The sequence below is a fragment of the Daphnia pulicaria genome, chromosome 4 (assembly GCF_021234035.1).
Source record: "Daphnia pulicaria isolate SC F1-1A chromosome 4, SC_F0-13Bv2, whole genome shotgun sequence".
In the NCBI taxonomy this organism is placed as follows: Eukaryota; Metazoa; Arthropoda; class Branchiopoda; order Diplostraca; family Daphniidae; genus Daphnia; species Daphnia pulicaria.
The window spans coordinates 13797192-13824359 of NC_060916.1; the positions used below are offsets into that span (position 1 = coordinate 13797192).

The 27168-nt window shown below is 40.8% G+C and overlaps 1 protein-coding gene across 2 annotated transcripts; it reads left to right on the forward strand.

Moving 5' to 3' along the window:
• The first annotated feature begins 313 nt into the window (after positions 1 to 313).
• Positions 314 to 26519, forward strand: LOC124336991 (acetylcholine receptor subunit alpha-L1-like). Of its 2 annotated transcripts, none has more exons than XM_046790984.1 (9): positions 314 to 1540; positions 11391 to 11435; positions 13538 to 13647; positions 13813 to 13881; positions 13971 to 14082; positions 15280 to 15433; positions 15898 to 16322; positions 24715 to 24993; positions 25355 to 26519. In XM_046790984.1, exons 1-9 carry the CDS (start codon positions 1295 to 1297, stop codon positions 25541 to 25543), a joined length of 1629 nt encoding a protein of 542 aa, XP_046646940.1. In that variant the 5' UTR covers positions 314 to 1294; the 3' UTR covers positions 25544 to 26519. The 2 variants fall into 2 exon arrangements, with proteins under 2 accessions (XP_046646940.1, XP_046646941.1); XM_046790985.1 differs by lacking the exon at positions 314 to 1540 and adding an exon at positions 11182 to 11224.
• Positions 26520 to 27168: the final 649 nt, after the last annotated feature.

Here is a 27168-nt window from a genome sequence, read left to right on the forward strand (position 1 = left end):
TAAGCAGAGAGCAGCAGCCAAACGAACGAACGACTGTTTATTTTGTTTTTTTTTCGGGCCGATAGAGAAATTGACATTAAAAAGTTTGGCCGCCCTCAAACGTGTCGTTCCAGCTCGTCCGTGTACATCGAAAAGAGCATTATAGACCATAGAGAGGAGAGGAGGGGGGGAGATAGAAAACCCCTCGATTGCGCAAGTCGCGAAACGCGGTGAGGGACCGATTAGAGCGCCACCATCGACTGATTCCAGCGCCTCTCCAGCCTCACCGGCTGCTGGGATCCCTTGCTCGTCCCTGACCATCACTGCAGCTCCTATATACACTACACACCCGCCCTGATCTATTGCCGGAACGCTTTTCCTATACCCCCCATGTACACACATACCCACCCACCGCTCGTGTGTGAGTGTGTGTAGGTGCCGCCTCATAGTTCGGCCTGCTGTGCTGTGTGTGCTGTTCTGTGCTGCTGCCTATAGAGAGAACGTGCTGAGTTTGTCTGTGTGTGTGCGTGCGCTTCGTCTTGCCATGGCGACGACGTCCATGGCGGCTGTTTCATCCGTTCCGTACTGATGCCACCTGACGTGTGTCCACCATTGGCCGGCCGCTATTTTCCAGCATCGCTGTTTCTTTAACTCGTTCAATTCTCGTTTTTCCATCCCGTGCTCACAAAAGAACCTCAAACCGGCCCGTCCGGAAAGAGAAAAAGAAAAAGAAGAGAGAACACACAGTGAACACAACAACCAAAAAAAAGTGCTGGGCAGATTGAGAAAAGGAATAAGAGGAGCAAAGTTTCCTGGGGACGTGAACTGCTCTTCGGGGTCCGGCAGCAGCATCGAATTCCACAGAAGAGAAGAGAGACGGACCGAAATCTTTTTGACTATTCACAAGGTTTGGGCGGTTGCTCCTGCTCGTCCCTCGCTGTGTGTCTATGCATATCTAAAGGAGGAGCGGGTGTGTGCTGCTGCTGTGGTTGCCGTGCCGTTCCCGGATCTTTTTTAGTGCTGGTGTAAGAGCGTCCGCCATCCAGAAGCCAAACAACCAGCGCCCTGCTGCTGCTGGCCGCCATTATTATTCTCTTTGGCTCCTTTAGATATCCTCGCGGTCCCTAAAGTCCCGGCTCCTCCCCTCTCGCTGCTTTGAGCGGCGACCCAGCACGTTGCTGGGCACTGTGGGCAGCACCTTTGTTGACCTTTTATAGAGGATCAAGGCAAAAGAACAAGGCAACGGCCTGTTGAACAACAAGCAACAACAAAAACAACCGAAAAAGTTAGCTAGGAGCAGCAGCACACGGTCATCATGTTGTGGGGCCGACACAGTTGCCGGACCGCCTCCTCCCATTATTACTTGTCGACTGTTTGTTCTTCTTTGATCCTTGCTGTGACTCTGGTCGTTAACTTTTGCCCAGCTGGGGCCAACCCGGACGCCAAGCGTCTCTACGACGATCTGCTGAGTCATTACAACCGTCTAATTCGCCCCGTTAGCAACAACAGCGAAGTAGTTACCGTCCGTCTCGGTCTCCATCTGTCACAGCTGATCGATTTGGTGAGTTTTTCTTCATCCGCCCTTTAGAATTTCGACTTGTTTTATTTGATTTTTATTTTATTTGATATACCGGGAATATAAATGTCTAAACGAAATGGAGACCTCGTATATAGAAAAAGACTTCTACGATAGCTTTAAAAGAAAAAAGAGGGGGGGAATATATATATCTATAACCGTCTATAACATCGATCCGGGGCGAGCTGATGATGCAGCTCCTTGCTATATACGCTGGATGTTCCTTTTTCTATGGAAGGATTTCGCTTGACTTGGTTACACACATTTTCCTATCCTTTGACTGGCATACACAAAATGGCGGCTCCGTGTCATCTTTCTCCTTCTTCCCTGGAAGAAAGAAGAAGAAGAAAAAGACATTCAGCCAGCGATTCAGACAAACATGAAGAGCACATCTGTCGAAATAGAAGAGCGTATAGAAGAGCCAATATCTATATATCGCGAAATCACTTGAACAACCCGCCAAAAGTTAAATTCGCTGGAAATCAAATCCAGAAAAAGGGAAACTATTTAAATATATTTTACAGACGAGAGCTGATGGACGCTGGGCGCTTTTTCTTTGAAGATTGAAGAACGTTTTCCAATTAATTCGATTGAAAAAATCATTAATTTCCCGCGGAAGCGCGCGCTCGATTGTACATAAATATAAACGAATCAACTTGATTTGATTTTTATTCTTTTTACATCAATTGATCAAAAGGCGAAAATGTTCGCGGAACGAGACGTTCTCAGCACATAGCGGCAACGTTGCGCTCTCCTTTTAATAACTTTTAGAAGCTCACGACACGAGAAGGAACTAAGGAAGTCTCCCGCCGAGCCAAGAGGAGCTATATAGGGAAAAGAAAAATCAATAGAAAAAAAAGGGGGGAAAATAATACACCAGAATTGCCAATTTGACAATGTCTTTTCTCTCTCTTCTCTTGACGCTCTTTTCTTCTTCTTCCTTTTTTTTTTTGTCGGCTGGGCTTATATGATGTGTCCCGTTTTCTTCTTCTTCTTCTTCTGGTCTGCTGGGGGAAGGAGAGCCTTTAGAATGCCTGCGCTTTTATATATACAATGGGCCAAGACGTCAAGAACGCCAACGGAGAGCCGGGGACAAAAAAAAAACTCAAAGAAAATAGCTACATATCCTATCAAAGTCGGGAGGGAATTCCCAAATGGCTTTTTGATGTATATTGAGTAAAATATATACACCCGATGGCCATCGAAATTGCAGTTAGATTATAGGCTACCGATTTCTTGTATCTCTTTTGTCAACTATCAAGTAATATAACGATGATGATTGATGGAACTCCGACCATTATCGTAATAAATAAATTTGATTCAAGTCCTGATACCGTAGCCACAGGCCCATTTAGTCTTTCAAAATTCTGTTGATGTGGTGGACTCTATTATGCGGATCGAAATGCGGTCAAGCGACGGCACCACTCGAAATGAACGCATATTTGATTACTCGCGTTAATGAACACTAAAGAAACTGATGACATCAATCTGTTTTCAAAAATTGGTTGTGCAACGCCATCAAATAAAGCATAACATTCGTGATTTATTGCGATGTTTGGTATCACCTACATTGGTATTTATAAGACTCTTCATAATTCGAAACATTTTCATTTCATTAGACACCCATTTTACTATGCAGATGCTGTTGCAATATTGAGATCAATTCTTGATATCAATTCCGACGTTCGATTCATTATCATCCTTGTAAAGATCCCTCATTATGAAAGGAGTTGACTCAATTTCTTACACAACACTCAAGGCGAACGGCGCAACTACATATTCTACCAACTGGTGGGAAATAAAAAACGAATAAATTTCGTGAAAACACGTTCATGAACTCAAAGTTGATTAACGTGGAATTCTATTGATGGAACCCCGACAATTATTCGTAATAAATGAATTGGATTAAAAACTTGATAACCTAACCGTAGTCACAGTCGCAGAGTCTTTCAAAATTCGGCTGATAGGCTGGATCTTTTGTGCGAATCGAAATCGGTCAAGCGACGACTGACTCGGAATTATTACTCTAATTATATCTCGCGTTAATGAACACTAAAGAAACTTATGAAATCAATCTATTTTTCAAAAATTTGTTGTGCAACACCAGGAAATAAAGCATGAAATTCGTGATTTATCGAGTTGTAAGACATCACTTACATCGGTGGAAAATTTTACTTTACATTGAACATTTACATTTAATTATTAGAAGAATTATGTCTCAAAGAATTCGTAGGCTAATCAACGTCTGATGAAAATTCTTTAAATTTCAGTATTTTTCGTTGATTTCCTTGAAAACTGACTGAATAGCCTCACCATGGAGAAAAGGTGCACAACGAATTTACTCTATGACAACTTCTGTCAAAGAACACAAAAAGAAGCTTTCTATATATTGACGGTAAATACCATAATTGATTAACATATTCCATCCTATTGGAATCTATTAATTCGTATTGCTTTAATCAAATCTCTGCCTAAGAGTAGCAAATAATTCCAGCAATTTTCCCCCGAAATCAAGTTCATTTTCTTGCTATCAATTCCGACGCTCGATTGATTAGTAAAGGGACAGTCGGATGCATTCATGTAAAGATCCCTCATTACGAAAGGAGTTGGCGCAATTTCTTACACAACACCCAAGGCGAACGGCGCAACTACATATTCTGCCAACTGGTTGGAAATAAAAGACGAATACACTTCGTGTAAACACGTTCATGAATTCAAAGTTGATCTACATGGATTTCTATTGATGGAACCCCGACAATTATATTCGTAACAAATAAATTGGATTCAAAACCTACCGTACCCTACCGTAGTCACAGGCGCAGAGTCTTTCAAAAATCTGCTATGGCAAGATCTATTATTTTCAATTGAAATCCGGTCAAGCGACGACACCACTCGGAATGAACGCACATTTTATTTTTCGCGTTTAATGAACATTAAAGAAACTTATCAAATCAATCTGATTTTCAAAAGTTTGTTGTGCAACGCCAGCAATTAAAGTATAAGACTTCATGATTTATTGAGGTGATAGCATAATTTATATCGGTGAAGACAACTGCTCAAAGTTAGACACAATTTTAATTTAATGTACATCCTAATTATTTCACAGAGTTCGAGAAATTAAAAAGAGGATCAGAGTGTTTCGGGTGTGGAGTATCTGGAGGCGCCGTCGATAGCCTAACCACTGACGTCCCCTGATTCCAAAACCTGTAGACTTTGAACCATCTGATGATACTTCATATCGAACACTGCATCTGATTCCATCTGTGAAATAGTCGCTAGATTTAATCAAATATTAACCTACATATAAATTGACGGGCAATGCCTAAATTGATTAACATATTCCGTCCTATGGAATTTTATCAAGTCGCATCGCTCTAAATAAATCCCTACCCAAGAGCAGCAAAAAAATCTAGCAAAAGCCCCCCAAAATTAAGTTCATTTGCTTGATATCAATTACGACGCTCGATTTATTATCATTCTTGTAAAGATCCCTCATTAAGAAAGGAGTTGACACAACTTCTTACACAACACCCAAGGCGAACGGCGCAACTGCAAAGCTATTCTGACTACTAGCAGGAAAAAAAAGACGAATTCACTTCGTGCGTAAAACACCTTCATGAACTCAAAGTTGATCGACGTGGAATTCTATTGATGGAACCCCGACAATTATTATTCGTAATAAATCAATTGGATTCAAAACCTGATTACCCAACCGTAGTCACAGGCGCACTCGCAGGCGCAGAGGCCTTCAAAATTCTGTTGTGGCGGGATCTATTGTGAATCGAAATCCGGTCAAACGACGACACCGTTCGTGATGAACGCAGATTTTATTTCTCGTGTAAATGAACACTCAAGTAACTGGTGAGGAGACCCTGTTTTTCATTAACTTGTTGTGCAACGCTCGAAACTAAAGGTAAATCGTCGTGATACATTAAGCATGTATTGTGTCATCTATTTCGATGGAAGATGTCCATATATTTTGACATTTCAATTTTTGAATTTCAACTGGGAATCAATCACAATTATTCGAGGTTGGTTTGTGGGGTCTGATAACTGGAATCTGCACTGATGATTATGACTGCACATAACTCAGCGCTAAACCTGTCATCCTCCAGTTATAAATGTGAACTGATTCGTTATTTAAAACAAGAAAAAGCCCTATTATTTGAGTCAATTGTCTAATCTAATATTCGATAACTTATTCAATCTTGTTTTATTGTATAAATGGCTTTCAACCAGTTTTAATCCCTGCTGTAGGGCAGTAACAAATTCTAGCAAAATTCCCTATAAATCATGTTCATTTAATCGAAATCAACTCCGACGTTCGATTCATTATCATTCCGATCGACAGCTCTAATAAAAAAAGATTTAAAAAAACGGGTGGGTGCCGGGTGGAGATGGGCTGTAGGGTGTTCTGGAGTAAATGGATCTTATCTACTACGTATAATTAAACCCAAATTAATCAATAAACCAAGTATGGCCTAAATCAAATGGTCGGGATTAAATCCTATCAAAGTCGGGAGGGGAAAAAAGAGGAATTCCCAAATGGCTTTTAGATACATAGAAAGTAATATAGATGTTACGCGATGGCCATCGAAATTGTAGTTAGACCATGTAGGCTACCGACGGCTACCGATTTTTGTATCTCTTTTTTTCCCAACCATCAAGTCATATAACAAGAAATCGAAGGACAAAGACAGTCGGTCTGGTCGTATTCGATATTTTGTTTGCCGAGGGTCAACATCATCAGATGGAAACAAAAGGAGCTGCTCTCTGCTGCTCCTCTATATACCTATATACGTTATATGTGTGGATATTATAATACAATGTCTTTATATTATACCGACAATCATCGGGGTTTGAAGGGGAGGGGACACGCTGGATCAACATTGATACAGTCGCAAGTGCGCAGAGTGCACAGCAGCAGCAGCACTGGCCCGCGTCCTTTTATGTAATAACATTCCAGTCTGCTGCGTTATAGACTCTGCTTCTGTCTAAACTGACTCGAGATATAATACCATAAGACGCTAGTATATGCTATATTCAACGCTGGCCAACCAGGAGCGGGAGAAACATTTCGGTGGATCGCCAACCACAGCACCCAAGGTCTATAATAGCATAACAACACCGTCAGACACTTTTTCTTCTCTGCAGCAGCGGCGGGCATTGGATTATTTGATGGATGACACAATCAATGGCCGAATAAGAGAGAAAAAGGTGACGATGGATTACTTATTTCTATACAGGCTGGAGCGGAGAATTGCGTGCCGACTCCGCACTTCTATATTTTTTGGTTTGCATCTAACGCAATTTAATATGTGCTGTGGGTTTTATATAAGTATATAGAAGATTTGACTTGTTTTTCTATCGAGCACTTATAGCTCGGCTCTTTTGAACGCAATCAAAGCCGAGTGCTTTCCCCTGTCTAAATAAATACATACGCAGAAATATCTATCGTGTGCAAGTGGGCCATATTCTTATAATGTCCGATGGCCATTCAATCGTTTAGAAAAGACGACACTGAGAGGGATAGAATAAGTGATATAAATTACATTAACTCTATTAATATAAAGCTGTATTATCGTTTCTCTATATTTAATAGAAGAAGATCTCTTCTATATGTAATAGCTCGACGGGTTATATATTTTGAAGAGCTGGGCGAGTCCAGCAAACACAGGACCACCCCCGTGACGACGGGGGAAATTGAATTGGATTGGCGCTTCTGTTGCAGTCGTGTGCTGTCGTGATGGACGAGCCTCTGTACAAAAGTGTACAGGCATAACTCTGATGCTGGTGCAAAAGCGGTGCCCAGCAGGCCGTCTCATAACATAAATATGTACACAGCAGCAGCAGCAGACGCGATGAGCGGCCGGCACGCTCTATATATATGTGATGTGCGCTGGCCTATATAATAATACAAGATGACCCCATAATAACATCCAGACACGACTGATAGGCCATAACAATAAAAAAAAGAGAGCCCACAGGCTCCGACCACTTTGGACCTTTTCCACGGCCCGCCATCAACAAATATAATAATAATTCATCACTCATATATTATTATTATATTATATAAGAAAAGCCGCCAAAAAAGAGTGTCCGGCTGCAAACGCTTTTGCGGTGCGTGATGTCGCCCGCGCCTATGAAATTGATATAAAATAACCGCCAAAAGATTTAAGCGCTCGGCTGTGACATTTTGCGCTATATACAGCGAGAAAGAGTGAACGACGGCGACTATATCCGCTAAATGTTGTTTGTGTTGTTGAGGCGCCCAGCAAAAGGACTGGAGAGAGCGGGAGGGACGGCGGCAATTTACCATGTCATAAAATCCCAGGTTTTATTATATCTCTGCCCTGGTATAGGATATAATAGGAAAAAAAAGAAGAAAAAAGAGCGCTAAGAACATATATATCTCCTTTACAAAAGCTCTATACATCCTTTTTCTTCTTTGCTGCTGCCCTTTTGTGTGTGTATATATCTCCGCGACAGGTTATATATATATATATATATATTTCTGCAACAGCAACAGAGCCCGGGGGAGGCAAACACACTTGATGTAATTGTATTATATAGCTCTCACACACACACAGAGAGAACTTGTGTGCATGGATGCGGACTGACGATGCTGTGGCGTCATTGCTGCGCTTATAGCTCCGCCGCCATATTTATATAACATCCCCAAAGTGGACAATAATGATCTTGTGAGAAATTGATATCAATTCCTTTTTTCTTTTTTTTTTTAAAGATTTAATCATGCATGTATTTCGGGTCAACGCCCCATTCATCTCCTATATATATTCTTATTATTTATTTATTCCGTTTGGTCCGCCAAAGGTCTGTCGTCATATGGCCTCTCCTTTTTTTAATGTTTAATATATAGTAGAATAGATTTGATATTCAAATATGCATTTTCTGCGCGCCGCGGTTTGTTTGATAAATTATTCCCTTTCATGTGGTGCGGTTTATTTTATCACCACAGAAGGTTTCTCAAATATAAAAAATATATACAGCAGAGGGGAATATTATATACAGCGAAAGTAAACTTTGATAGAGAGAATTCTGTCGAGACTTTAAATGTTAGGTGTGCATATATATATATATATGGCTTTTATAGATTTCCATGGAGATTGAAAGGGCGCGGGCGGAGAGTAGCTCAAAGAAATCTCAAATAGTTTCAAGTCCCTGGTGCATGTGTGCGCGCTTGTGCTGGAGGTCGAGTCTGGTGCGATGAAAAGGGCGGCTCACCCTCATTTGATAGTCAGCTTTGATATATATAAAAAAACGAAGAAAATCAAGAAAATACTGTATAAGAAAATCCTGATGCCCATTCAGAATCAGCTCTCTATTCATCAGCAGCCGTATATAGGCTATATAGAAGTTTCCACGAAAAAATGCAATAGCCAACTTCAAAGTTAACATTTATAGAAAAAGAAATGATTGTATAAAGGCCTACACTATAACAGCCATTTTCTCCATCAGTCGTAGGTCTTCAACTTGATATAACAACGCCCTATACACACTGCGCGCTCAGTAGCTGAATATATAGTCAAACGAACCTGTTGAATTATAACATTTTTCGATCTCTATATGTACAAAAGAAAAAGAAAAAGAAAAACTGCTGTTTGATCAAAGTTCTCACATTCGCTCGAATCGTGAAAGCGAAAAAGAAGATAAAAGAAATTGATACATCCGTGATGCGATTATGATGTCTATGCAGCCTGCATGGTAAAGTAGGATCTAGCTCGATATATCCCACTCGCGTCTGTATATACTATAGTCCGTATTATAGTCCTAAGATAGGCAGCAGCAGCAGCCAGCCAGCAGCTATAGCCGAGGAAAAGTTGATCAAATCAGAGAGAGAGAGAGAGAGTTATATAGAGGCGCATATAACTTTTTCTTTTTCCTATTTCCAGCGCCTATCATACTCTATCAAACTCAGGCCCGGAAGGTTTTCTGCTGTGTGGCAAAACTACAAACGCTCAAAGTTTTCACTAATGAGCGCGAAGAAGAAGAAGAAGATGAAAAGCGATGAGTTTTGAGCTGATGCGGCATAATATAACTGGGCGTATAATTAGCGGAAAAAGAGAAAGGAGCTAGAGATGAGAGAAGAGTTGCATATAACTTCCCTTGGAACGTGTTGCAAATCAAATACAGCTTATATTTGCAATTAGACAAGTGATGGAGACACTTGAAACCGCTTTTATATGTATGTATATCCTTTCCAGTCACGTTCGCAACAAAAATTGTTATTATTTCAAATTCCCCGCCAAAAAAAAATAACCAAAATTTTCAAAAAAACAAAATGGAGAGACGCACTCTTATATTTCGGAGGGAATTATTATACGCCACTCCAGCTGTCAGACACTTATCATGACGATGCCCCCCCCCCTCTTCCTCTTTCTCTTTGCTCTTTAGATGTTGGGCTTGCGAATGAATCATTTATTTAGACTATATCACGTAGAGCCCAGCGGCAAACAAAGGATACACGCGCAACTCACGAAAATGAGAGAGTTTCGGCCGCCTGATGAAATACAACTGCGCTTGTATACATCCCCCGAGGCGAGTCGAATGAAATTCAGTTTGATGCTGGCACTCAATTCCTCAGTTATTATATAATCAACGTTGGGAAAATTTAAATAATTTGGGGGAATGAATAGTTAATTATTATTTTAATTTAATTATTTTTTTATAAGACGCAAGGAACGTACGGTGCAATAATAATAATCCACAGTGAAACTCGTTATAGATTGAGCCTGAATTTAATTAACGAGGGTCGTTGATGATGGCTGCAACAGCGCACATCGTTTCAGCCTTATTCCTCGGAGCGTGATGAAGCTATAGGCGTCACGTCAAATAACATATTTCGCGCGCCCCGAAATTAATTAGAATCGGTTCAGCAGCAGCAGCACGTCATTTTGTGTCAACCGTTTTAACAATTTCGTTTCACCCGATGTATGTCTATAGCGTGAACTGAATCCACTCCCTTTTCTGGCCCGAAAAATATAAAAATAAAACCCTGCTGTGCTGCTGCTCTGCCCGTTTATTATGTGCTATTACATCTACAGATAGGAAGAGATATTCCGGCAGCGTTCGGGCGAATGCAATAAAGCTATAGGGAGCGGCAGCCAGCCAACAAGAGTTCGTGGCCTGCATCTCTAGATCGCGTAATGTCTTCCATGCAAGATAGTTTCCTATAGACTTTCTATCGTTGGAAACATTTGTTACCATGCGAAAAACGCGGGACTGCTGATGATGTAATCCTCCCAGAAAAGGGGGCCACTGGGTACGTTGCTTAAGTGTTTAAGGTCAGAGCCAAAACGCGTGTCACACACAAAACATTCAATCACTTTCCGCTTGACGATTTTGGTCAGCACCCTAGTGTCGAATTGATGAATCTCGTGTAATTTATTAAACAAAATTTTGAGGTTAAAAATATGTTTAAGTTTTATATACGTATAGCAGGGGATTTGTGATAGGTTTAATTTCCGTCGTGAATTGAATTTTTGAGCCCGTCAGTTCGAATGTGAAAGAGCTGCTTCGAAAGCCCATTTGATTCGTTTTTCACAGCAATGGCGACATGCAGACGACAGAAGTTGTCCGACCATGCTTTTTGCTGTTAAGAGTCTGGAAATGTGTTTGAAGAAAGACTATTTGAGATGCATATAACAGGTTGTATTATGTTCCATTTCCAAAAAATCTCGAGCTATACTACTACTTTTGACAAAAGATCTGATTCAATATGTTTCACTCTCTCATGTGCACTTTTTTTTTCTTTTCGTGAATCTAATCTTTTTATTCTGTTTTTTTTCTCTTTGTGTGTATGTGTGAATACCAGGACCTGAAAAACCAGATTCTCACTACCAACGTTTGGGTGGAACATGTGAGTATAAAATGCATTTTCTACATTCTTATTCCACTCTGGACATCCCTATCTGATATGGGCTGCCCTATCTGATATCGTGTTTCCATTTCATCTGCTGGGAAGGGTGGATACCGTTTTCTGTTGTTGCAACGTAGGCAAGGAGTGGGAGATGGTTTTATTGTTGTCGGTTGCATCTGAATGTGTGATGCAGTACAGTCTGCGCAGCAACTGGCATCAAAACAGAAAGGTATACACATCCAGATAAAGGGTAGAAATAGTATAGGAAAACAGACTTTAGCCAAGTGTGTGTATATATACATACTCTACAACCCAGCAATGAGATTGCCCAGGCTCCAGTGTCCGTTTCTTGGTGAAATATTCAAGGCAAGTCTAAATGTATAAGCGTAGAGGACCAGTTTATGTAGAGGAGAAAGAACAGAAAATGGGTAGGAGAAAAAAAATGGAGTAAAGAAGGCGGGGATATGTTATTATAACTCGGGGAAAGCGGGGGAAAGAGATAGAAAAATGCGTCCGTTTCCTCCATCTCCTTGCATGTATATTTTCTCCTTCCATCCCTTCTTACATTTTTATATTCGTTTGCCCATCCCAAGCCACGGCCCTTGTTATTTCCCAGAAATAAAAATGAGACGTAGACTGTTGTTGTCAAGCGGTGGAACAATCCAAGAGAGAGAAACGTATTATACAAAACGCGAAATATAAATACAGCCTACGTCTTTATATCTCCTCTCTCTCTCCCCCCTTTTAGACGATAAAACAAAACATGCACACAACAGCCAGTCACTCTATACACACACAGTACATCCAAGCTTGTAGATATATATTCAGAACCAGAGGGCATTGATAAATCAAGACGATCCGGATGAAGTAAATTCCCGATGGAAAAACGAACCAGATACGGAGAGAAAAAAAAAGAATAATGATGTCAAGTCAACACGCACAAAAGAAAGAAAAGAAATGTGGAGCTAGCCAAAACGAAACTTATTCGGAAACGATATTTGCCATATCAATTTGTAAACAAACGTTGCGGTCTGGCCTCTCTCTCTCTCTCTCTAGCTTGTTTTGTTTGCTCTGTATAATCTCCAAAAGTTTTCCCCCCTCTGAAAGAGCTTTATTAGAGATGTTCAGTCCTACGTCATCATCGACGAGAGAGAGAGAAAATGGCTGGAAGCGTGAGTGCGTAGGCAGCGGCTGCTGGTCTAGCGAGAGAGTATAGAGTTCTTGTTTTGATTAGATTACGCCCCGTCGAGTTGGTGGGAGTTCCATTTTTAATTTTCCCGGTCTCTCGCCTTTTCTAAATAGCCTAGTTAACGTCGTACTTGATTAAGTTATGAGAGGCTGCCAGCATAGGTCTCGTCATCACCAACCGAGAAAGAATATTCAGGCGGATCGATACAAATTTCAACGTTTCTCGTCTTGGACTTGGTAGGAACTGAATGGCGAAAAACGGGGGGAAGCTAGGCTCCTAGACTTGCTCCTTGTTTCTTAATATAATACGCAACACCAGGAGCGGTGGTGGCAGCAGCAGGACCGAGTGCCGTTACATTTTCATCTCTCTCTCTCGGCGTATAGGAGTAATACAGTCAATATGTATTAAAAGAGCTCGTTGCCTATAGTACGTCTGTACAGTTGTGTAGCTGCAGCAGCAGCAGCTGCTGCTTTAGTCTCTTACCCAGAAGGCAGCCCGGCAGGATCCAATTGGGATCAATAATGGCAGAGTGCTGCCGCCGTGCTGAAGAAAAGAAAATTTCTATTGGGGCCGCCAGTTTGTTTTTATTTGTGCATAAAACACCCACCCACACACACGCGCGCGTTTTCATATGTGTGCGTGTTTTGTGTCTAGGCATCGCGAGAGATTCACCCCGCACTTTGTTTATGTGTTTCCCTTAGAAAAATGGAGAACATTTTTTATTTCGAGATCAAATATTTTTTGGGGGGGCTATAACGGATGGATCCCGTCAGCTCCGGCCGACTGTTATACGACTCGGACAGCCTTAGAAATGTATAAAAGGAGGGGGGAAATGTGATTGATATTCAACTCGAAATTTTATGTGTTTTTTTTTTGTTCATTTCAATTGATTTATTATTTTCACTTGGAAAAGGATTGGATGGATTCGAAACTGAATTGGGAACCGGACGAGTACGGCGGCGTGGAGCAGCTCATCGTCCCCTCGGAGCTCCTCTGGCTGCCAGACATTCTCCTCTACAACAAGTAAATGACAAAGAAGAATTTGACACATTGTTTACGACGCTATAGCTCTTAACATTTGACACCACATACCAGTCATTGAAAAATAACGTGTTTAGGAGTAGTAAGCGACATGCCATTAATCCCGTCAATTTTTTTTCTCCTTCCGTTTGATTCGATTGATTATAGCGCCGATGGGGAGTACGTCGTGACTACAATGACCAAAGCCATCCTGCACTACGACGGCCACGTCAAATGGTACCAGCAAAAACTTATTTGATAACTCTCGAACGGGAGATTTGAATTGCCTAAATTAACTTAATTCTCCCCCTTTTCTTCCTACGCAGGAATCCCCCGGCCATTTTCAAATCGTATTGCGAAATCGACGTCGAGTGGTTCCCCTTCGACACGCAGACGTGCTTCTTGAAGTTTGGTCCGTGGTCTCACAATGGCCTTCAGGTAAATTTACCAAAAAATAACAAAGGGAAACTTTTTTAAGAAACTACAATTCAATTGTTTTTTTGGGGGGAAATAACCGCGCGTCAATTCAAACGAAGTTTAGAACCTTCACAACTTTTTTGGGACACGGTGGGGGAGTCACGTCAAATGCTCTGGTTAATTGTTAGCCTTTCATTGCGGACGTGCGACGCCCCAATTTTTTGTTTATTCTGCGAGTCGGAGAAAGATGTTGGATGTGTTAGACATTGCGGGGTCGACGTCTGGAAGGTCGGAAGAGGGAAATGAAAGGAGTTAGTTTTCCCAACATGGGAAGAGGAGGGAGAAAGGGGGCGGTGTGTTGAATAGAGCAGCTAATGGGCCGGCTGCCACCAGGGAAATGATCGTTACACAGAGAGAAAAGAAAAGAAGAAAAAAAAGAGCCTTTTGCAACATTTCCAGTCTAGCGCCGAGCTCTGGGAAGTTCTCTATTACCCGAAGGGAAATGGCGTTCCTTCGCCCGTCTAGGCCTCTCTATCTCATCTATCTCATTCTAATCTACTGTGTGCTAGGCTAGTAGTAGTAGTCGAAGAAGAACTAGTACTACTATACAAGGGATGACGGTTCTTTTTTTTTTTTTTTTAATACCAAGTTGCCCGCCATGTATAGCCGCCGCCGCCGCTTGCCCTTTTCTTTTGGCAAATCTACACTTCCGCTTTTGCCTTTCCTCCATCCATTCCGTCTTCATCTTATTACCAGCGCACATCTCTCTCTTCTTTTCCTTTTTTTATCCCTACGTATTATTCAAGAATGAAAAGATTCCTTTGATTCATCTGCCCCCTCCCTCCTTCCAATGTTATGTCCTTGTTTCCTTTTTATCCTTTTATTTTGCTGCTGGATGCCGACTCTCTTCTTTTACATGGCTGTCAGTTCTGATGGATCCGACTTGGCTGCCGGCCCGATAATAACAACATGGCAAAACCCACTCACTGTGCAACCTTGGTCGCCTTTTGTTTTGATTTCTTTTAATAATAAGAGGAAAACTAAGAGTTACTTTTTTAGTTGTCTGCTGTATACTGCGGAGAGGTGGGCGGATGCCGAAACAAGACTAAAAATGATGGCAACTAACGAGTTTTAACATTTTCTTATTCTTTTCTCTTTTCTTTTCTGGGGTGTGGCCAATGGCTGTGCTGGCCTCCTCCTATATAATATACATCTCAGATGGATTTGAGACACATCAACTCATCGGACAATCTGGTCGAGATTGGCATCAACTTGAAGGACTATTACCCAAGCGTTGAATGGGACATAATCAGCGTGCCGGCCGAACGCCATGAGAAGTTTTACGAGTGCTGCCCCAACGAGTTCTACCCTGGTGAGTTTCTTCTTTTCAGCTCTCCTTTTCCTATGATATTCTAGCGCGCCCTCCTTACCAGCACTGGAAAAATGAAACAAAAGCCGAAAAATAAAAAAATAAAAGGAAATAAACGTGGAAAAAAATCGGGAGAGAGGAGAGAAGAAAAGAAATATCCGGATGGAGAGGATGCTGTCTGTACGTGTGTACTCGTATAGAAACGATCCGTCAAGATCACACGAGCGTGCGTGTGTGTGTTTTTCATGTCCATCCGCTTTTTTTCTCGGGTGGGCCGGGGGTATGGCGTTCGTGTCTCTTTTTTAAACGCTCCTGATCCCCATCAACTTTGAGTGCTTCACTGTCTTTGACAGTTGACGAATGAGACTGGGACTCTTTATTTTGTTTGGGATCCTTCCGGCCATGGTTTTTCTATATATACTGTGTGGTGAATTAAATATTTTATTATTTGGTTGTTTTTGTTGCAGACATCTTTTTCAACATGACCCTGCGACGGAAAACTCTGTTCTACACGGTCAACCTGATCATCCCCTGCGTGGGCATTTCCTGCCTCTCGATTTTGGTGTTTTACCTTCCGGCCGATTCCGGCGAGAAGGTGGCCCTGTGCATTTCCATCCTCCTCTCGCAGACCATGTTCTTCTTGCTCATTTCGGAGATCATCCCGTCCACGTCGCTGGCCGTCCCCTTGCTCGGCAAATACTTGCTCTTCACCATGTTCCTGGTCGGCCTCTCTGTCCTCATCACCATCGTCATCCTCAACATGCACTACCGCAAGCCTTCCACCCACAAAATGGCGCCGTGGGTCCGGCGAATCTTCATCCACCGGCTGCCAAAGATCCTCCTGATGCGGGTCCCCAAACGGGTCAACGAGGAAGTCGAGGAACGCATGAAGGTCAGCTCCCAAATCCAATTGTTTTTCTCTCTCTCTCTTTTAGTCCCGTTATATTTTGAACACAAATATCTGTCGAATGTCGTCGACCGAATTCGCATACATCTTTTTTCGCCTTTCCTTTTTTTACTTCTTCCGGGTAACATAAAACCCACTCTAAGCACTTGGCCAGTTGTCCAATGGTGGTGGGGTGGGGTGGGGTATAGGTTTTCTAGGGCACGTTGACGACCGCCCGGCGACGTGACATGAATAAATCAGCCGCCCTATGTAGTAGTATGCAGTCAAGCGAAGCAAACCGAATATAGTATGTGTGTGCTGTGTCGCCTTTCGAACGAAAGGAAAAAAATTGCACGACTCTTTTTTTTTACTCCCGTGCATGTCTGGCTCGTCTCTATATTTTTTTTATCCGTTCGGTATCTCGAAGAGAAATGATGTGGGCCGACAATAAGAGCGAAAGGCGTCGCTAAATTATTCGGTCGTGGATGGATGGAGTCGATGGTGGGCTATATATATGTGCGGGGAGGGAGGGGGACGATGACTAGCAGCAGGAATCGCAATATATGCGCATCAAATGAAGCGCGAAATGACAAGCAATATCTTTCTCTTGCATGGGCTTTTGGCGGTGTGTATATATCGTCATTCATCCGAATTGGGGCTCGCGCTCCTTTTTTTTTTATTATTTTCTTTTTTTTAACTCTCCATCGCCTTTTTTCCCTCCCGGGCCGACTTATATTGTTCTTATATTTATTTATATAGAGAAGAGATGCAGTAGAGATAGACGTCAGTCGATGCGGCAGGATAGACGAGGATCGGTATATATATTGGCCTCCTTTTTGATAGAGAGAACGGTCCCTTCCGCTTATCACATCCATCGGCTGTTGTTGAGGAAAAACCTGAGAGAAAGCCCGGAGGATATTTAGATGTAATATAGAAGAGGAAAGCCGAAGGAAAAAGATGTCGTGTAGGCAAAGAAGGATGAAAAGGACTGCGGGAGGGATTGCTTTCCTACTGTGTAAAGGTTCTCCGATGTTGTTGTTGTTGTTTGGGGAAATTGTTGGGGCGAGAAGTGATCGCCGATATAAGAAGGGGGGGAAAGAAGATGGAGGAAGTCTTATTCCATGAAACTCCTCCGGGAGTTATCCAGTTGAAAGTGTAGGGTCCTATTGAGATCTATTGATGTGTGTGTGTCTGTGTGGCGGATATATATCTGTTGGGCGGGGCTACACAGATGTAGAATTCTTTATGGGTAAAATATATATTTTTTTTAGGGGGGTGTATGAACGAATGGCGTGTCTTGTGGCAGTGAAATCGTCTTAATTGATTTTTTAAATTCATGAGCTTGATAGAAGAGGAAAAGTTTTATCAGTGTCGTTGATTGAACTCAGGTTAACACTTGTATCCGATCGATGCCACGTATGTTGGAATGTGAACTTAAGCTTATCACCTTCGAGACGGCTACTCATTTAATACCCATTAATATTTTCTTTCCAAGGTAACCCAAGTTCATTTGTTGTATTTCGGTCTCAACATAAATTTTCGTCCTTTTTCCTTAATAGGTGGAAGGGGGAAATTTAGAATGACCAATATACTCAAAATGTTATGGATACACTCAGTATTTAACTAATAGAAATTTAATTACTTAACCGTGCTTTCGTAGCTAGGTTGACATGTGAAGCGTTGTGAGTTAACTCGTCGCATTGGTCAATTTCTTGCACATATCCATTAACTCTTTTGACTGAAACTGATAGTTGCGCTAGTAAAGAACCGTGTTCATTCATCAGAATTAAAATCGAACTACATTTAAAGTTTGATTGGAAGTCATTCAAGTTATAGGCCTACGGTTATCAGAAGTTTTTCCTTGGGAGAGTCGTAAAACAGGAACGAGGCCTCTCGTAAGCGGCATTCACTTAACGATTGCAAAACAAAATTTAGCTTTCAAAATTTTATTTTAAAATACGTACAAACGAATTGCTTTGTATAACTTTTTTGTTCTTTTTACAACTTTCGTGCAGTCATTGCAAGACGCCTAAAATGCCGTAGGCACTGTAGCAAAGGTTTGCGGTACCACGTGAAATTACGTATTGAAATTTTGGTTTTCGGGCTATTGAATCATAACGCGTGACTAACGGTAATTTTTTAATCGTGAACTTGACAAGTACGGCGGTATATTAATTAGTTTCGTTAAATTGGTAAATACTAACTGTAGAGTTTAGTCGACACTGTGCGTTGATTTCCACAACATTGATGAACTTGGGTTACATGTCGAAGGGGTGTTATAAACCCCGAATTTATCGTTTTTTGTTTAGTATTGCAAAACTCAGTGTTGATATTGCTTCAGTAACGTCACAACATGTTCCCTTGATTTAAATGCAAGGTAAATGGTGTGAGTTATGGAGGGAGCCTTATCTATCAGGTTCAGGACTTCAGCTATTTTATTCAAACAGAATTCTTAACCTTCTCTTCTCTCCTAATTGGACTGGTGAATTCCAGTAACTGCACTCGCTACGTTACAATCACTTCTTAGTATCTAGTCCTTTAATGCAACATACAATAAATAGTTGCGCTGTTAACGAATCGTGTTCACAGTTCACAGTGAAATCAAACTACATATGTGGTTTGATTGGAAGCCATTGAAGAAATTAGCAACATCCGACATTTTTCTTTGGGAAAATTGTAAAAGAAACACAAGGCTCATGAGTGGCATTTACTTGGCAATTGAAAACAAAAATTCACTTTCAAAATTTTATCTAAAAAAGTACCCTCTTTAACTTGTTCATTCTTTTACAAATTTCGTGCGGGCATTGCAAGACGCCTAAAATGCTGTAGGCGTTATTGCGCTGGTTTGCGGCACCACGTGAAAATATATAAATTGAAATCTGTCGATTTCGGGCTATTGAATCATACCGCATGACTAATGGCCATTTTTATTTGTGAACCTGACAAGCACGACAATAGTTAAGTTAGCTTCGTAAATTTTTTAGATTTTAGCTGATGAGTTCAATCGACGCTGTTAGTCTGTGACCTCAATATTAGTGAACATAGTTAACATGTTGAGCGGTGTTTAAAAGGCCACGAATTTGTCTTCATTTGCTACTGGTCTAGAAACCTGGATCTGAAACTGACATAATTAATAATCAGCTCCACCGCTTAATAAAACAAGTTTCTTTCAGGTCTCGCATTTGAAATTAAATTTATTCTTTAATGTAGCTCATTACTTCACCTTATCTTGTCGCCTAATTGGACAGATGAATTGCAGTAACTGAAGTCGCTACATTAACTAATCATCTCTTAATTTCCAGTCTTTTGATTGTCACACGCCTGAAAGTTTTACTGTTGACGAACATTGTTCATTTGTCAAAATTTTAATAGAAGTGCATTTGAGGTTGGATGAGAATTTATTCGAGGAACTGGAAATAATTTTAGTTTCTCCTCGAGACAGCCGTGAAAAGGTGCAGTCGCTTGTGAGTGGCATTTACTTAAAAACTGTAAAAAAAAATTTCAAATGTTTGGATTTTTCGATTATTAGAAACAGATCGCTTTGTGACTTAAAAAGCTATTATTTTATATTACCCTTTAAAGAGTTTTCACTGGCATTGCAATTCGATTAAATTGCCATAGGTGATATTGCGCTTATTTAGCGATACTCCTTGCATAACGTAATTGAAATCGTCATTTTCGGGTTGTTGAATCATACCGCATGAATAATGGTAATTTTTTATTCGCGAACCTGACAAGTACGGCGATAGTTCTGTTGGCTCCGCTAATTTGGTTAATACCAACTGATGAGTTCACTCGACATTGTACGTCTGTGTCACCGACATTAGTGAACTTGATTTCATGTTGACGTTGTTTCATAATCCACGAATATAACGTTTTTTAATGGCATATCATATCCTGGACCAGGCATTGCAGACACTGTATTGTGCTTTGCTTTTTTGACATCAGTGCTCGACTACTCATGTTTTGAAGTTTCGGCTTACCAGGCAAACACGTTCTTCCTAGTTGTGGACTTGATGGATAGAACTCATAAACTATCCTAATCAAAATGAATTAATTTAACCTTCTATTCTCTCCCAATTGAACATTTGAATTACAGTAACTGCCCTCGCTACGTTAGCCATCACTTATCGTTTTCCAGTCTTTCGATCACCATTTACCCAACAGTTTTGCTGTTGATGATCCGTGTTCATTTATCTGAATTAAAAAGGAGTTTTATTTCAGGTATGTTTGGAAGTTGTTTGTGGAATTTGAAGATCAGAGGTTTCTTCTTCGGGCCGTCTTTCAAGATTTTAAAGGGACTTGGGATCAGGAGAGATCGTGAGAGGCATTCATTAACGATTGCTTCACAAAATTTTAAAATTTTTGACGAGCGAATGGCGTGTCTTTTGGAAGTGCAAATTGTTTTAATTCATTTGTTTAAATTCATGAGCTTGATAGGAGAGGATAAGTTTTATTAGTGCCGTTGATTGGCCTTAGGTTAACACATGGATCCGATCCGTGTCACGCATTAAATAATGCAAATTTTAGCTTAACACCTCCGAGATGGCTAACCATTTAAATACCTTTACTATATCTTATCTGTACTTAAGGTCTTTATTAAGGAATTTTGCCTTTTCACCGTCTGAGTGTTGTCGGCTAACTTCCTGGCAGATGTTGAGAAACTTAATGTTCTTCCACATCAATAACTATCTTAGACAATTATGTGTAATTGACAGGTAGAAATGTAAATACTTAACCGTCGTGTCTTAGCTGGGTGGACATGAGAAGCGTTAAAATTGAACTCGTTATATTAGTAAGTTCCATGCATATTTCCAATCACTCTTTTGAATTAACGTGATCGTTGCTCTGTTGAAGAATCGTGTTCATTCGTCAGAAGTGAAATCGAATAACATTTAAAGTTTAATTGGTAGTCATTGAAGAAATTTCCAACATCAGATGTTTCTCTTCTATGAAACTCCTCCGGGAGTTATCCAGTTGAAAGTTTAGGGTCCTATTAAGATCTAGATGTGTATGGCGTGTGTGTGGCGGATGTATATATGCTGGGCGGGGCTACAAGGATGTAGCAATCTTTGTGATATTTCTTAGGGTGGGGGGACGAACGAAAGGTTTGTTATGTGGCAGTGCGAGTGCATATTGTCTAAATTGATTTTTTCAAATTCATGAGCTTGATAGGGGAGCGTAAGTTTTGTTATTCCCATTGATTGAACTTAGGTTAGCACATCTATCCGATCGGTGACACGTATTAGAGAATGCGAACAACCTTACCAATGATTCGAGATGGCTACCCAATTTAAAACCTTCACTATTTTTGTTATAATGTAACCAAGATGTATAGTTGAATAAATTCCGTCAGAATAGATTCCTCCAAGCTTGGGTTGGAGTGACATTTTAAGTGCAATGCCAACTTACATTTTGGAACTCACAATTAATTCAACAGAAATGTAAATACTTAAGCGTCTTGTCTTAGCTAGGTAGGCATGCGAAGCGCTAAAGTTCAATTCTTCGCATTTTTTTATTTCATGCACATTTCCAATCACTCTTTTGATTTATACTGATAGTTGCGTTGTTGAAGAAACGTGTTCATTCATCAGAAATGAACTATCAGATCGAACTCGATTCATTATGACACAATTTCTTTCGAAATCATTGATTCCTTGTCTAAAGAAAATCAGACTTGGAAGATATGTGATCATAAGATTGCTAATTGAGCTTTAACATGAGATCACTTTTATTAGTTTACAAGCTTAAGAAATAAGTCTAACTACTTAACCTGCTCTTCCCGCCTAAATGGACGCAGGAAATTCGGCGAAACTCGTCGTCAGTCTTGGTCAGTCAATCACTTCTTAGTGCCCGGATTTATCGTTATCATACACTTAAGGTTGCGCTGCTGCCTAACCGTGTTCATTTTTGGGAATTCAAATTGAATTGCAATTAGAGGTTTGACGGGAAGACATTTGAGGAACTAACTGTAGTTTTCAGCGGTTTTCAGTTTCTCCTCGGGACAGCCGTGAAAAGGGATAAGGGGAGCTTTTTAAAATTGTTCTCTGCTTTCGTTTATCATTTCAACATTTCATTTCGCATTTGAAATTGGAAAAATCTCCGCATAATTCGAATTTTAATTTGAAATGGAGTTTACGGGTTTTTACGAACCTATGGGAATGGCAAATTGCTCGAGGCGAATTCTTCACTATTCCGTCGTTGGTTAATTAAGTTCTGCCGACAAGTTGGAATTGTTGAACTATTCTGCACGGAAGCGGATGTTGAGTTAGGTTTTTGAATCGTGAACATAACTACCCACCAACATAACAACGCGTTTTAATTATAAACTTCCCCTATTATTCATACCAATAACCTACGCCAGCGATTCCAAATGCAAGATATTTACTAATCCAGTTTTGCTGAGGAAATGAGATAAATATGACGGAATATTTCATTTAAAATTGTGACAGGTGTCAATGTAACTTGTTGATATCAATCTCTTCATTACCTTTTCCGTACATTGCGCCCCAGTTGATCGGTTCAAATCCACTGGACGGTAAGGAAGTGATTGATTAGATATTCAGCAACATATTAGACTACTTAATGTAAAAACCTAGAATCAAGTATCTCGTAGTCTCGCATCCATCGCTGATAGACTTGTGAAATGCTGCAACTACTTAAGGCCCAAAAGGTCATACGTATTCATTTAGTTAACAACTACCAACTTAATTCTTGAGTTGTGTTTCTCGGACACAATGTTCGTAAATCAGAACTATAAAGTTACCATAATAATTATCTTTAATTCTAACAAATTGCCTGTGCGAATTCAAATTTGTGTCGATCAGCGCAAAATGTGCTTCGGGGCATTCGCTTGGGACGGATGAACTTTGATAATTTTTAGAACGGATGCCAACTTGAGAGATAATTTTGCCGTTGTAACGATAATTGAATTTCTTTTCAAACTAAATTTGTGGGTACAATTATCCATTCAAAACGTTATTTCCCTAAATTTTAACCCGTTTCAGTTAAGCGCAACCAACAGGCATAGTATTAGTAAAGTAAAAAAAAAATGGAATTGCGCATTTAATTTAAAAAACGTTAAAAAACAAAAAGCGCATTTTCTCTTGGCATTTAATTTGATGTCGACAGACAACTGCCATTTGCCAAGAATTACAATACATTCTTTCTAACCCTAACTCGTCGTCGTCGTCTGTACCAGCTGCGTGACACAAATTTGAATAATTCAGATGTCGGAATTGCGACATTGCGCCGAGTCGCATACGTCTCCTTCGCTAAGTCTTGCGAATCTCTGACTATGGAAACAGAAGAAGGAAATTCCCTGATATTATACATGTCCATTCTTGGCTGATTGGACTTGCTGGGGCATTTTCTCTCTTGGATTAGTTAATGCGATTAAATGCGACAACCTGATTATGCAAATAGTCGAATCTAATTGGGCCGCATTTCGTTTCTTTGCCTCGACTAAACTGGATATTTAAATCTTAATTCATCTAACAGTCCGCCTCTGTCGTAGTCGTGTAATAATTTCTTAAAAAATCATTTCAGTAAATCGAAGTCATTTTTCTCTCGTCATAAATAAAATCTCCTCTAATATTTATTGCGTTTCAATCGGGGCAAAAGCTAAAATAAAATAGATAATGGATCTGTAACCCCCCCCCCCCCTCCACCCGCAAATGGAAAGCGGAAGCGAAATTTATGTCCTCCTCGTCCCGGAATAGCCGGGGAAACGTTGAGGGCGAGTCCAGAGTAATATCGACGACCAATAGAGAGCCCCTCCCCTCCATCGCTGCCCATTTGAAGTCGAGAGAGGATCCATCGATGTGTATACAGTTCGTTACGTCGTCTTGATGCTTTGATAATAGAGCGCACGAGGGGCTTTCGGGCCTGCTGGCCGACCTGATTTACAACAAAGTAGATTGCCCTTCTGTCCTCTCGCCCATCCTATAGGCGACTTCTCCGCCATGGCCCACCAAGAACGCTATAGCTATAGGTTATTGACGATTCACGAGTTGTCATCGTTTGGGTGTAGTAGTAAATATATATGCCTCCTATAAGTGTACAGAAGGAAAAGCAGATGGAACCCTTTATACCAACAAACACGCCCTTATTCTTCTCTCTAAAGAGAGTGGCTATACCATTATTTATCTTTGGATGGCCACTTTTTTTTCCAAACTTTTTTTTTCCGTCTAGCAATTTTCCAAAATTCCTGATCGATAAATCCTATTCAAAAGTGATGGCATTGGCCGAAACTTTTATTTTTTTTCCAAGAAACTTTTGTCCTCCCGTCTGTCTGGGTAGAAATTGTCGAGTTATCCAGAATTTATACTTTTCGCGATTGATGTGGCGTGAAAAATGACCAAAGTTAAAACGGACGATTTGATTTGACTCTCGGCAGTACATCGCCAACAGGCGGCTGAATTCCAAGGACGGACGGAGATGGTCGAGACGAGTCAACTACGGATCTCAATTGCTCTGCGAGATAATCAACTTTAACAATCTTCCGCCGCCGCCGTCGCCGCCCCCGCCACCTCCGCCGCCGCCCCCCGTGCCGGCCAACTTGCGCGACATGGGCCAACTGGGTCGCCGCAAGCGCTACCCGCTCGAACTGCAAAAGGCCATCCGAGACGTCCAGTTTATCCGCAATCACATGAAGCGCCGGGACGAATACGACGCGGTAAATGAGATAATAATTTCATTCTATTTTTATTTTTATCTTGAAAAAAACAAAACAAATGACACACACAAAAGCTCCAATGTGGTGTCTTTCTTTTGTTTCTATATTTCATTTAATACGTTTGTGGCTGGGCCGGAAGCTATACTGCTACTGGGCCCGTCACACACACACACACACAAAGACCCCCTTTTTTTCTCGTTAAAAGATAGCCGGAAAAAGCGGAATCGGGGCTTGACGTTATTATCTCATTTTCTTTCGTCATTGGCCCCTCACGGTCGGGTTGATGCGCCGCCCTTTTTCTCCTATTTTCTTTTTGTTTTAACTTGATTTTTCCTTTTTTCTTTTTCTTTTTTAATAACAGGAGGACAAAGACTGGGGATTTATCGCCATGGTGCTGGATAGGCTCTTCCTCTGGCTGTACACCATCGCCTCGGTGATCGGCTCATTCGTCATCTTGCTCACCGCTCCGGCCCTTTACGATGACTCGAGTGACATGGCCATCAAGTACTCGCTCGTCGCCCAGCAACTTTACGGCATCCCGGATTTTTGAATGGCCTCTCTGACTTGTAGTAGTACAAAGAGAGAGAGACATACAGCACACAGCAACCAACTACTTTCATTGCGCTCGGCTTAAAAATAAAAAGGCAGCAGCAGCAGCATCACGTCCCGCACAGACGATGTCGTATATTTATTTGGAAACGACGGCACAGTCTCAGCAATCAAAGTCGAAACCAATCTCTCCCACTCTCAATATAATTTATTTGGTATATATAGACTCTCTCTCTCTCTCTCTCTCTCTCTCTCTGCCTCGATATAATATATATATAATACTATATAGCGACGCGTACACATTGTGTGTATGATCCACACAGCGTCTACCCGTTTATGACACCGCCCAACAAACAACTTTTGTTTTTTTTCTTCTCTTATGGACATTTTCCGCTTGATGCCATTTTGTGTTGCCAATTCCTTTTTGCGGATGTTGTCTTCCCTCCCATCTTGTTTTTTGTCTTTGCAACAACAGGCCAAATAACTTTTGTGACGTCGTGATTTTCTAATCGTCTTTCTGTCGTCTAGGGTTCCTATATAAAATTTTGTTCCGAATTTCCAATGCGATAACAATTTGAATAATCATTTGTTGTAAATTCCTCAAAAAAAAACGCGCCAGCACTTTAATTTTATTTCCCAATTTTTAATTTCACTATCGGAAATATCGTTCAATCCAAAGAAAAATTCTCAATGTTTTCAACTTCGATAATCAAGACAAACAATTCTATAGTCCTCTCTCAATTAAAACAAATTTATATCGTGTCTATTTAAAACAAAGGTTCTTTCCCATCTGTGTGTAAAAATAGGAGCTATACCATAATTACTTTGATATACTGTTCTATAGTTCTATATTATATTTACTCAATTACATTTGTATAGCCTCTTTAAAGAAAACAAAAAAACCGCCAAAAATTAATTGATCGAATCCCCCATTTTTGTGTTGTTTTTTTTGTATCATCATTCGTCAATACATTTTGAAACGCACGGGCCAATAGTTATGAAACATCAGCTAACCCATTTCAATTGCGCCCAGCATATTTGATTCGGGGACTTTTGGAGAGAGAGTGTTGCATCAAAGACCTGCAAGGGGCAATAGAGCGTATAATGGAGATTGTGTATCTTTCTACACCCAGCACAGTGAAACCCCCTAAATGAAACGATGGAAAAAACAGCTGCGCCGGATGGAAGTAAGAGAAAAAAAAAGCCGGAGGAAAAAACACACACGCGAGCTGCTGGGGGAGATCTGTGAACATCGAAAAGTACTCTGCACTTGTGCTCGCTCTTCTTAATACTTCACTCTTCGACGCCATCAACACAAAAGGGCTAACACGGAGCAGCAAAGTAACGCCAACTGACTCAGCACCAGATCTTATCCATAATGGATGAATCCCGTTTTTTTGTTTGTTTGTTTGTTTTTTCCCCCCCTTTTTTGATTCTGTTTGGAAGTAGTACTATAGCCGACCTTTGGCACTCCGCGCTCTCTTATACTTCCGCTTTTTGTTGAGTGTACTGTTCATTTCCCCTGGAATCGGACGTGCTACTTTTTCTAAAATTCTTAATCGAAAAGAACTAATTGCATTTATACTGGAACGGATCGTGACTCTGTTCCGGGGTTAATTTTCGACG

What these genes read in the sequence shown, in the direction of transcription:
- LOC124336991 (XM_046790984.1), top strand. Translation starts at nt 1,295, where the DNA reads ATGTTGTGGGGCCGACACAGTTGCCGGACCGCCTCCTCCCATTATTAC. An exon ending in CCCCAACGAGTTCTACCCTG is followed by an intron (nt 15,434 to 15,897) that starts GTGAGTTTCTTC and finishes TTTTTGTTGCAG; the next exon opens with ACATCTTTTTCAACATGACC. An exon ending in GCCGGGACGAATACGACGCG is followed by an intron (nt 24,994 to 25,354) that starts GTAAATGAGATA and finishes TTTTAATAACAG; the next exon opens with GAGGACAAAGACTGGGGATT.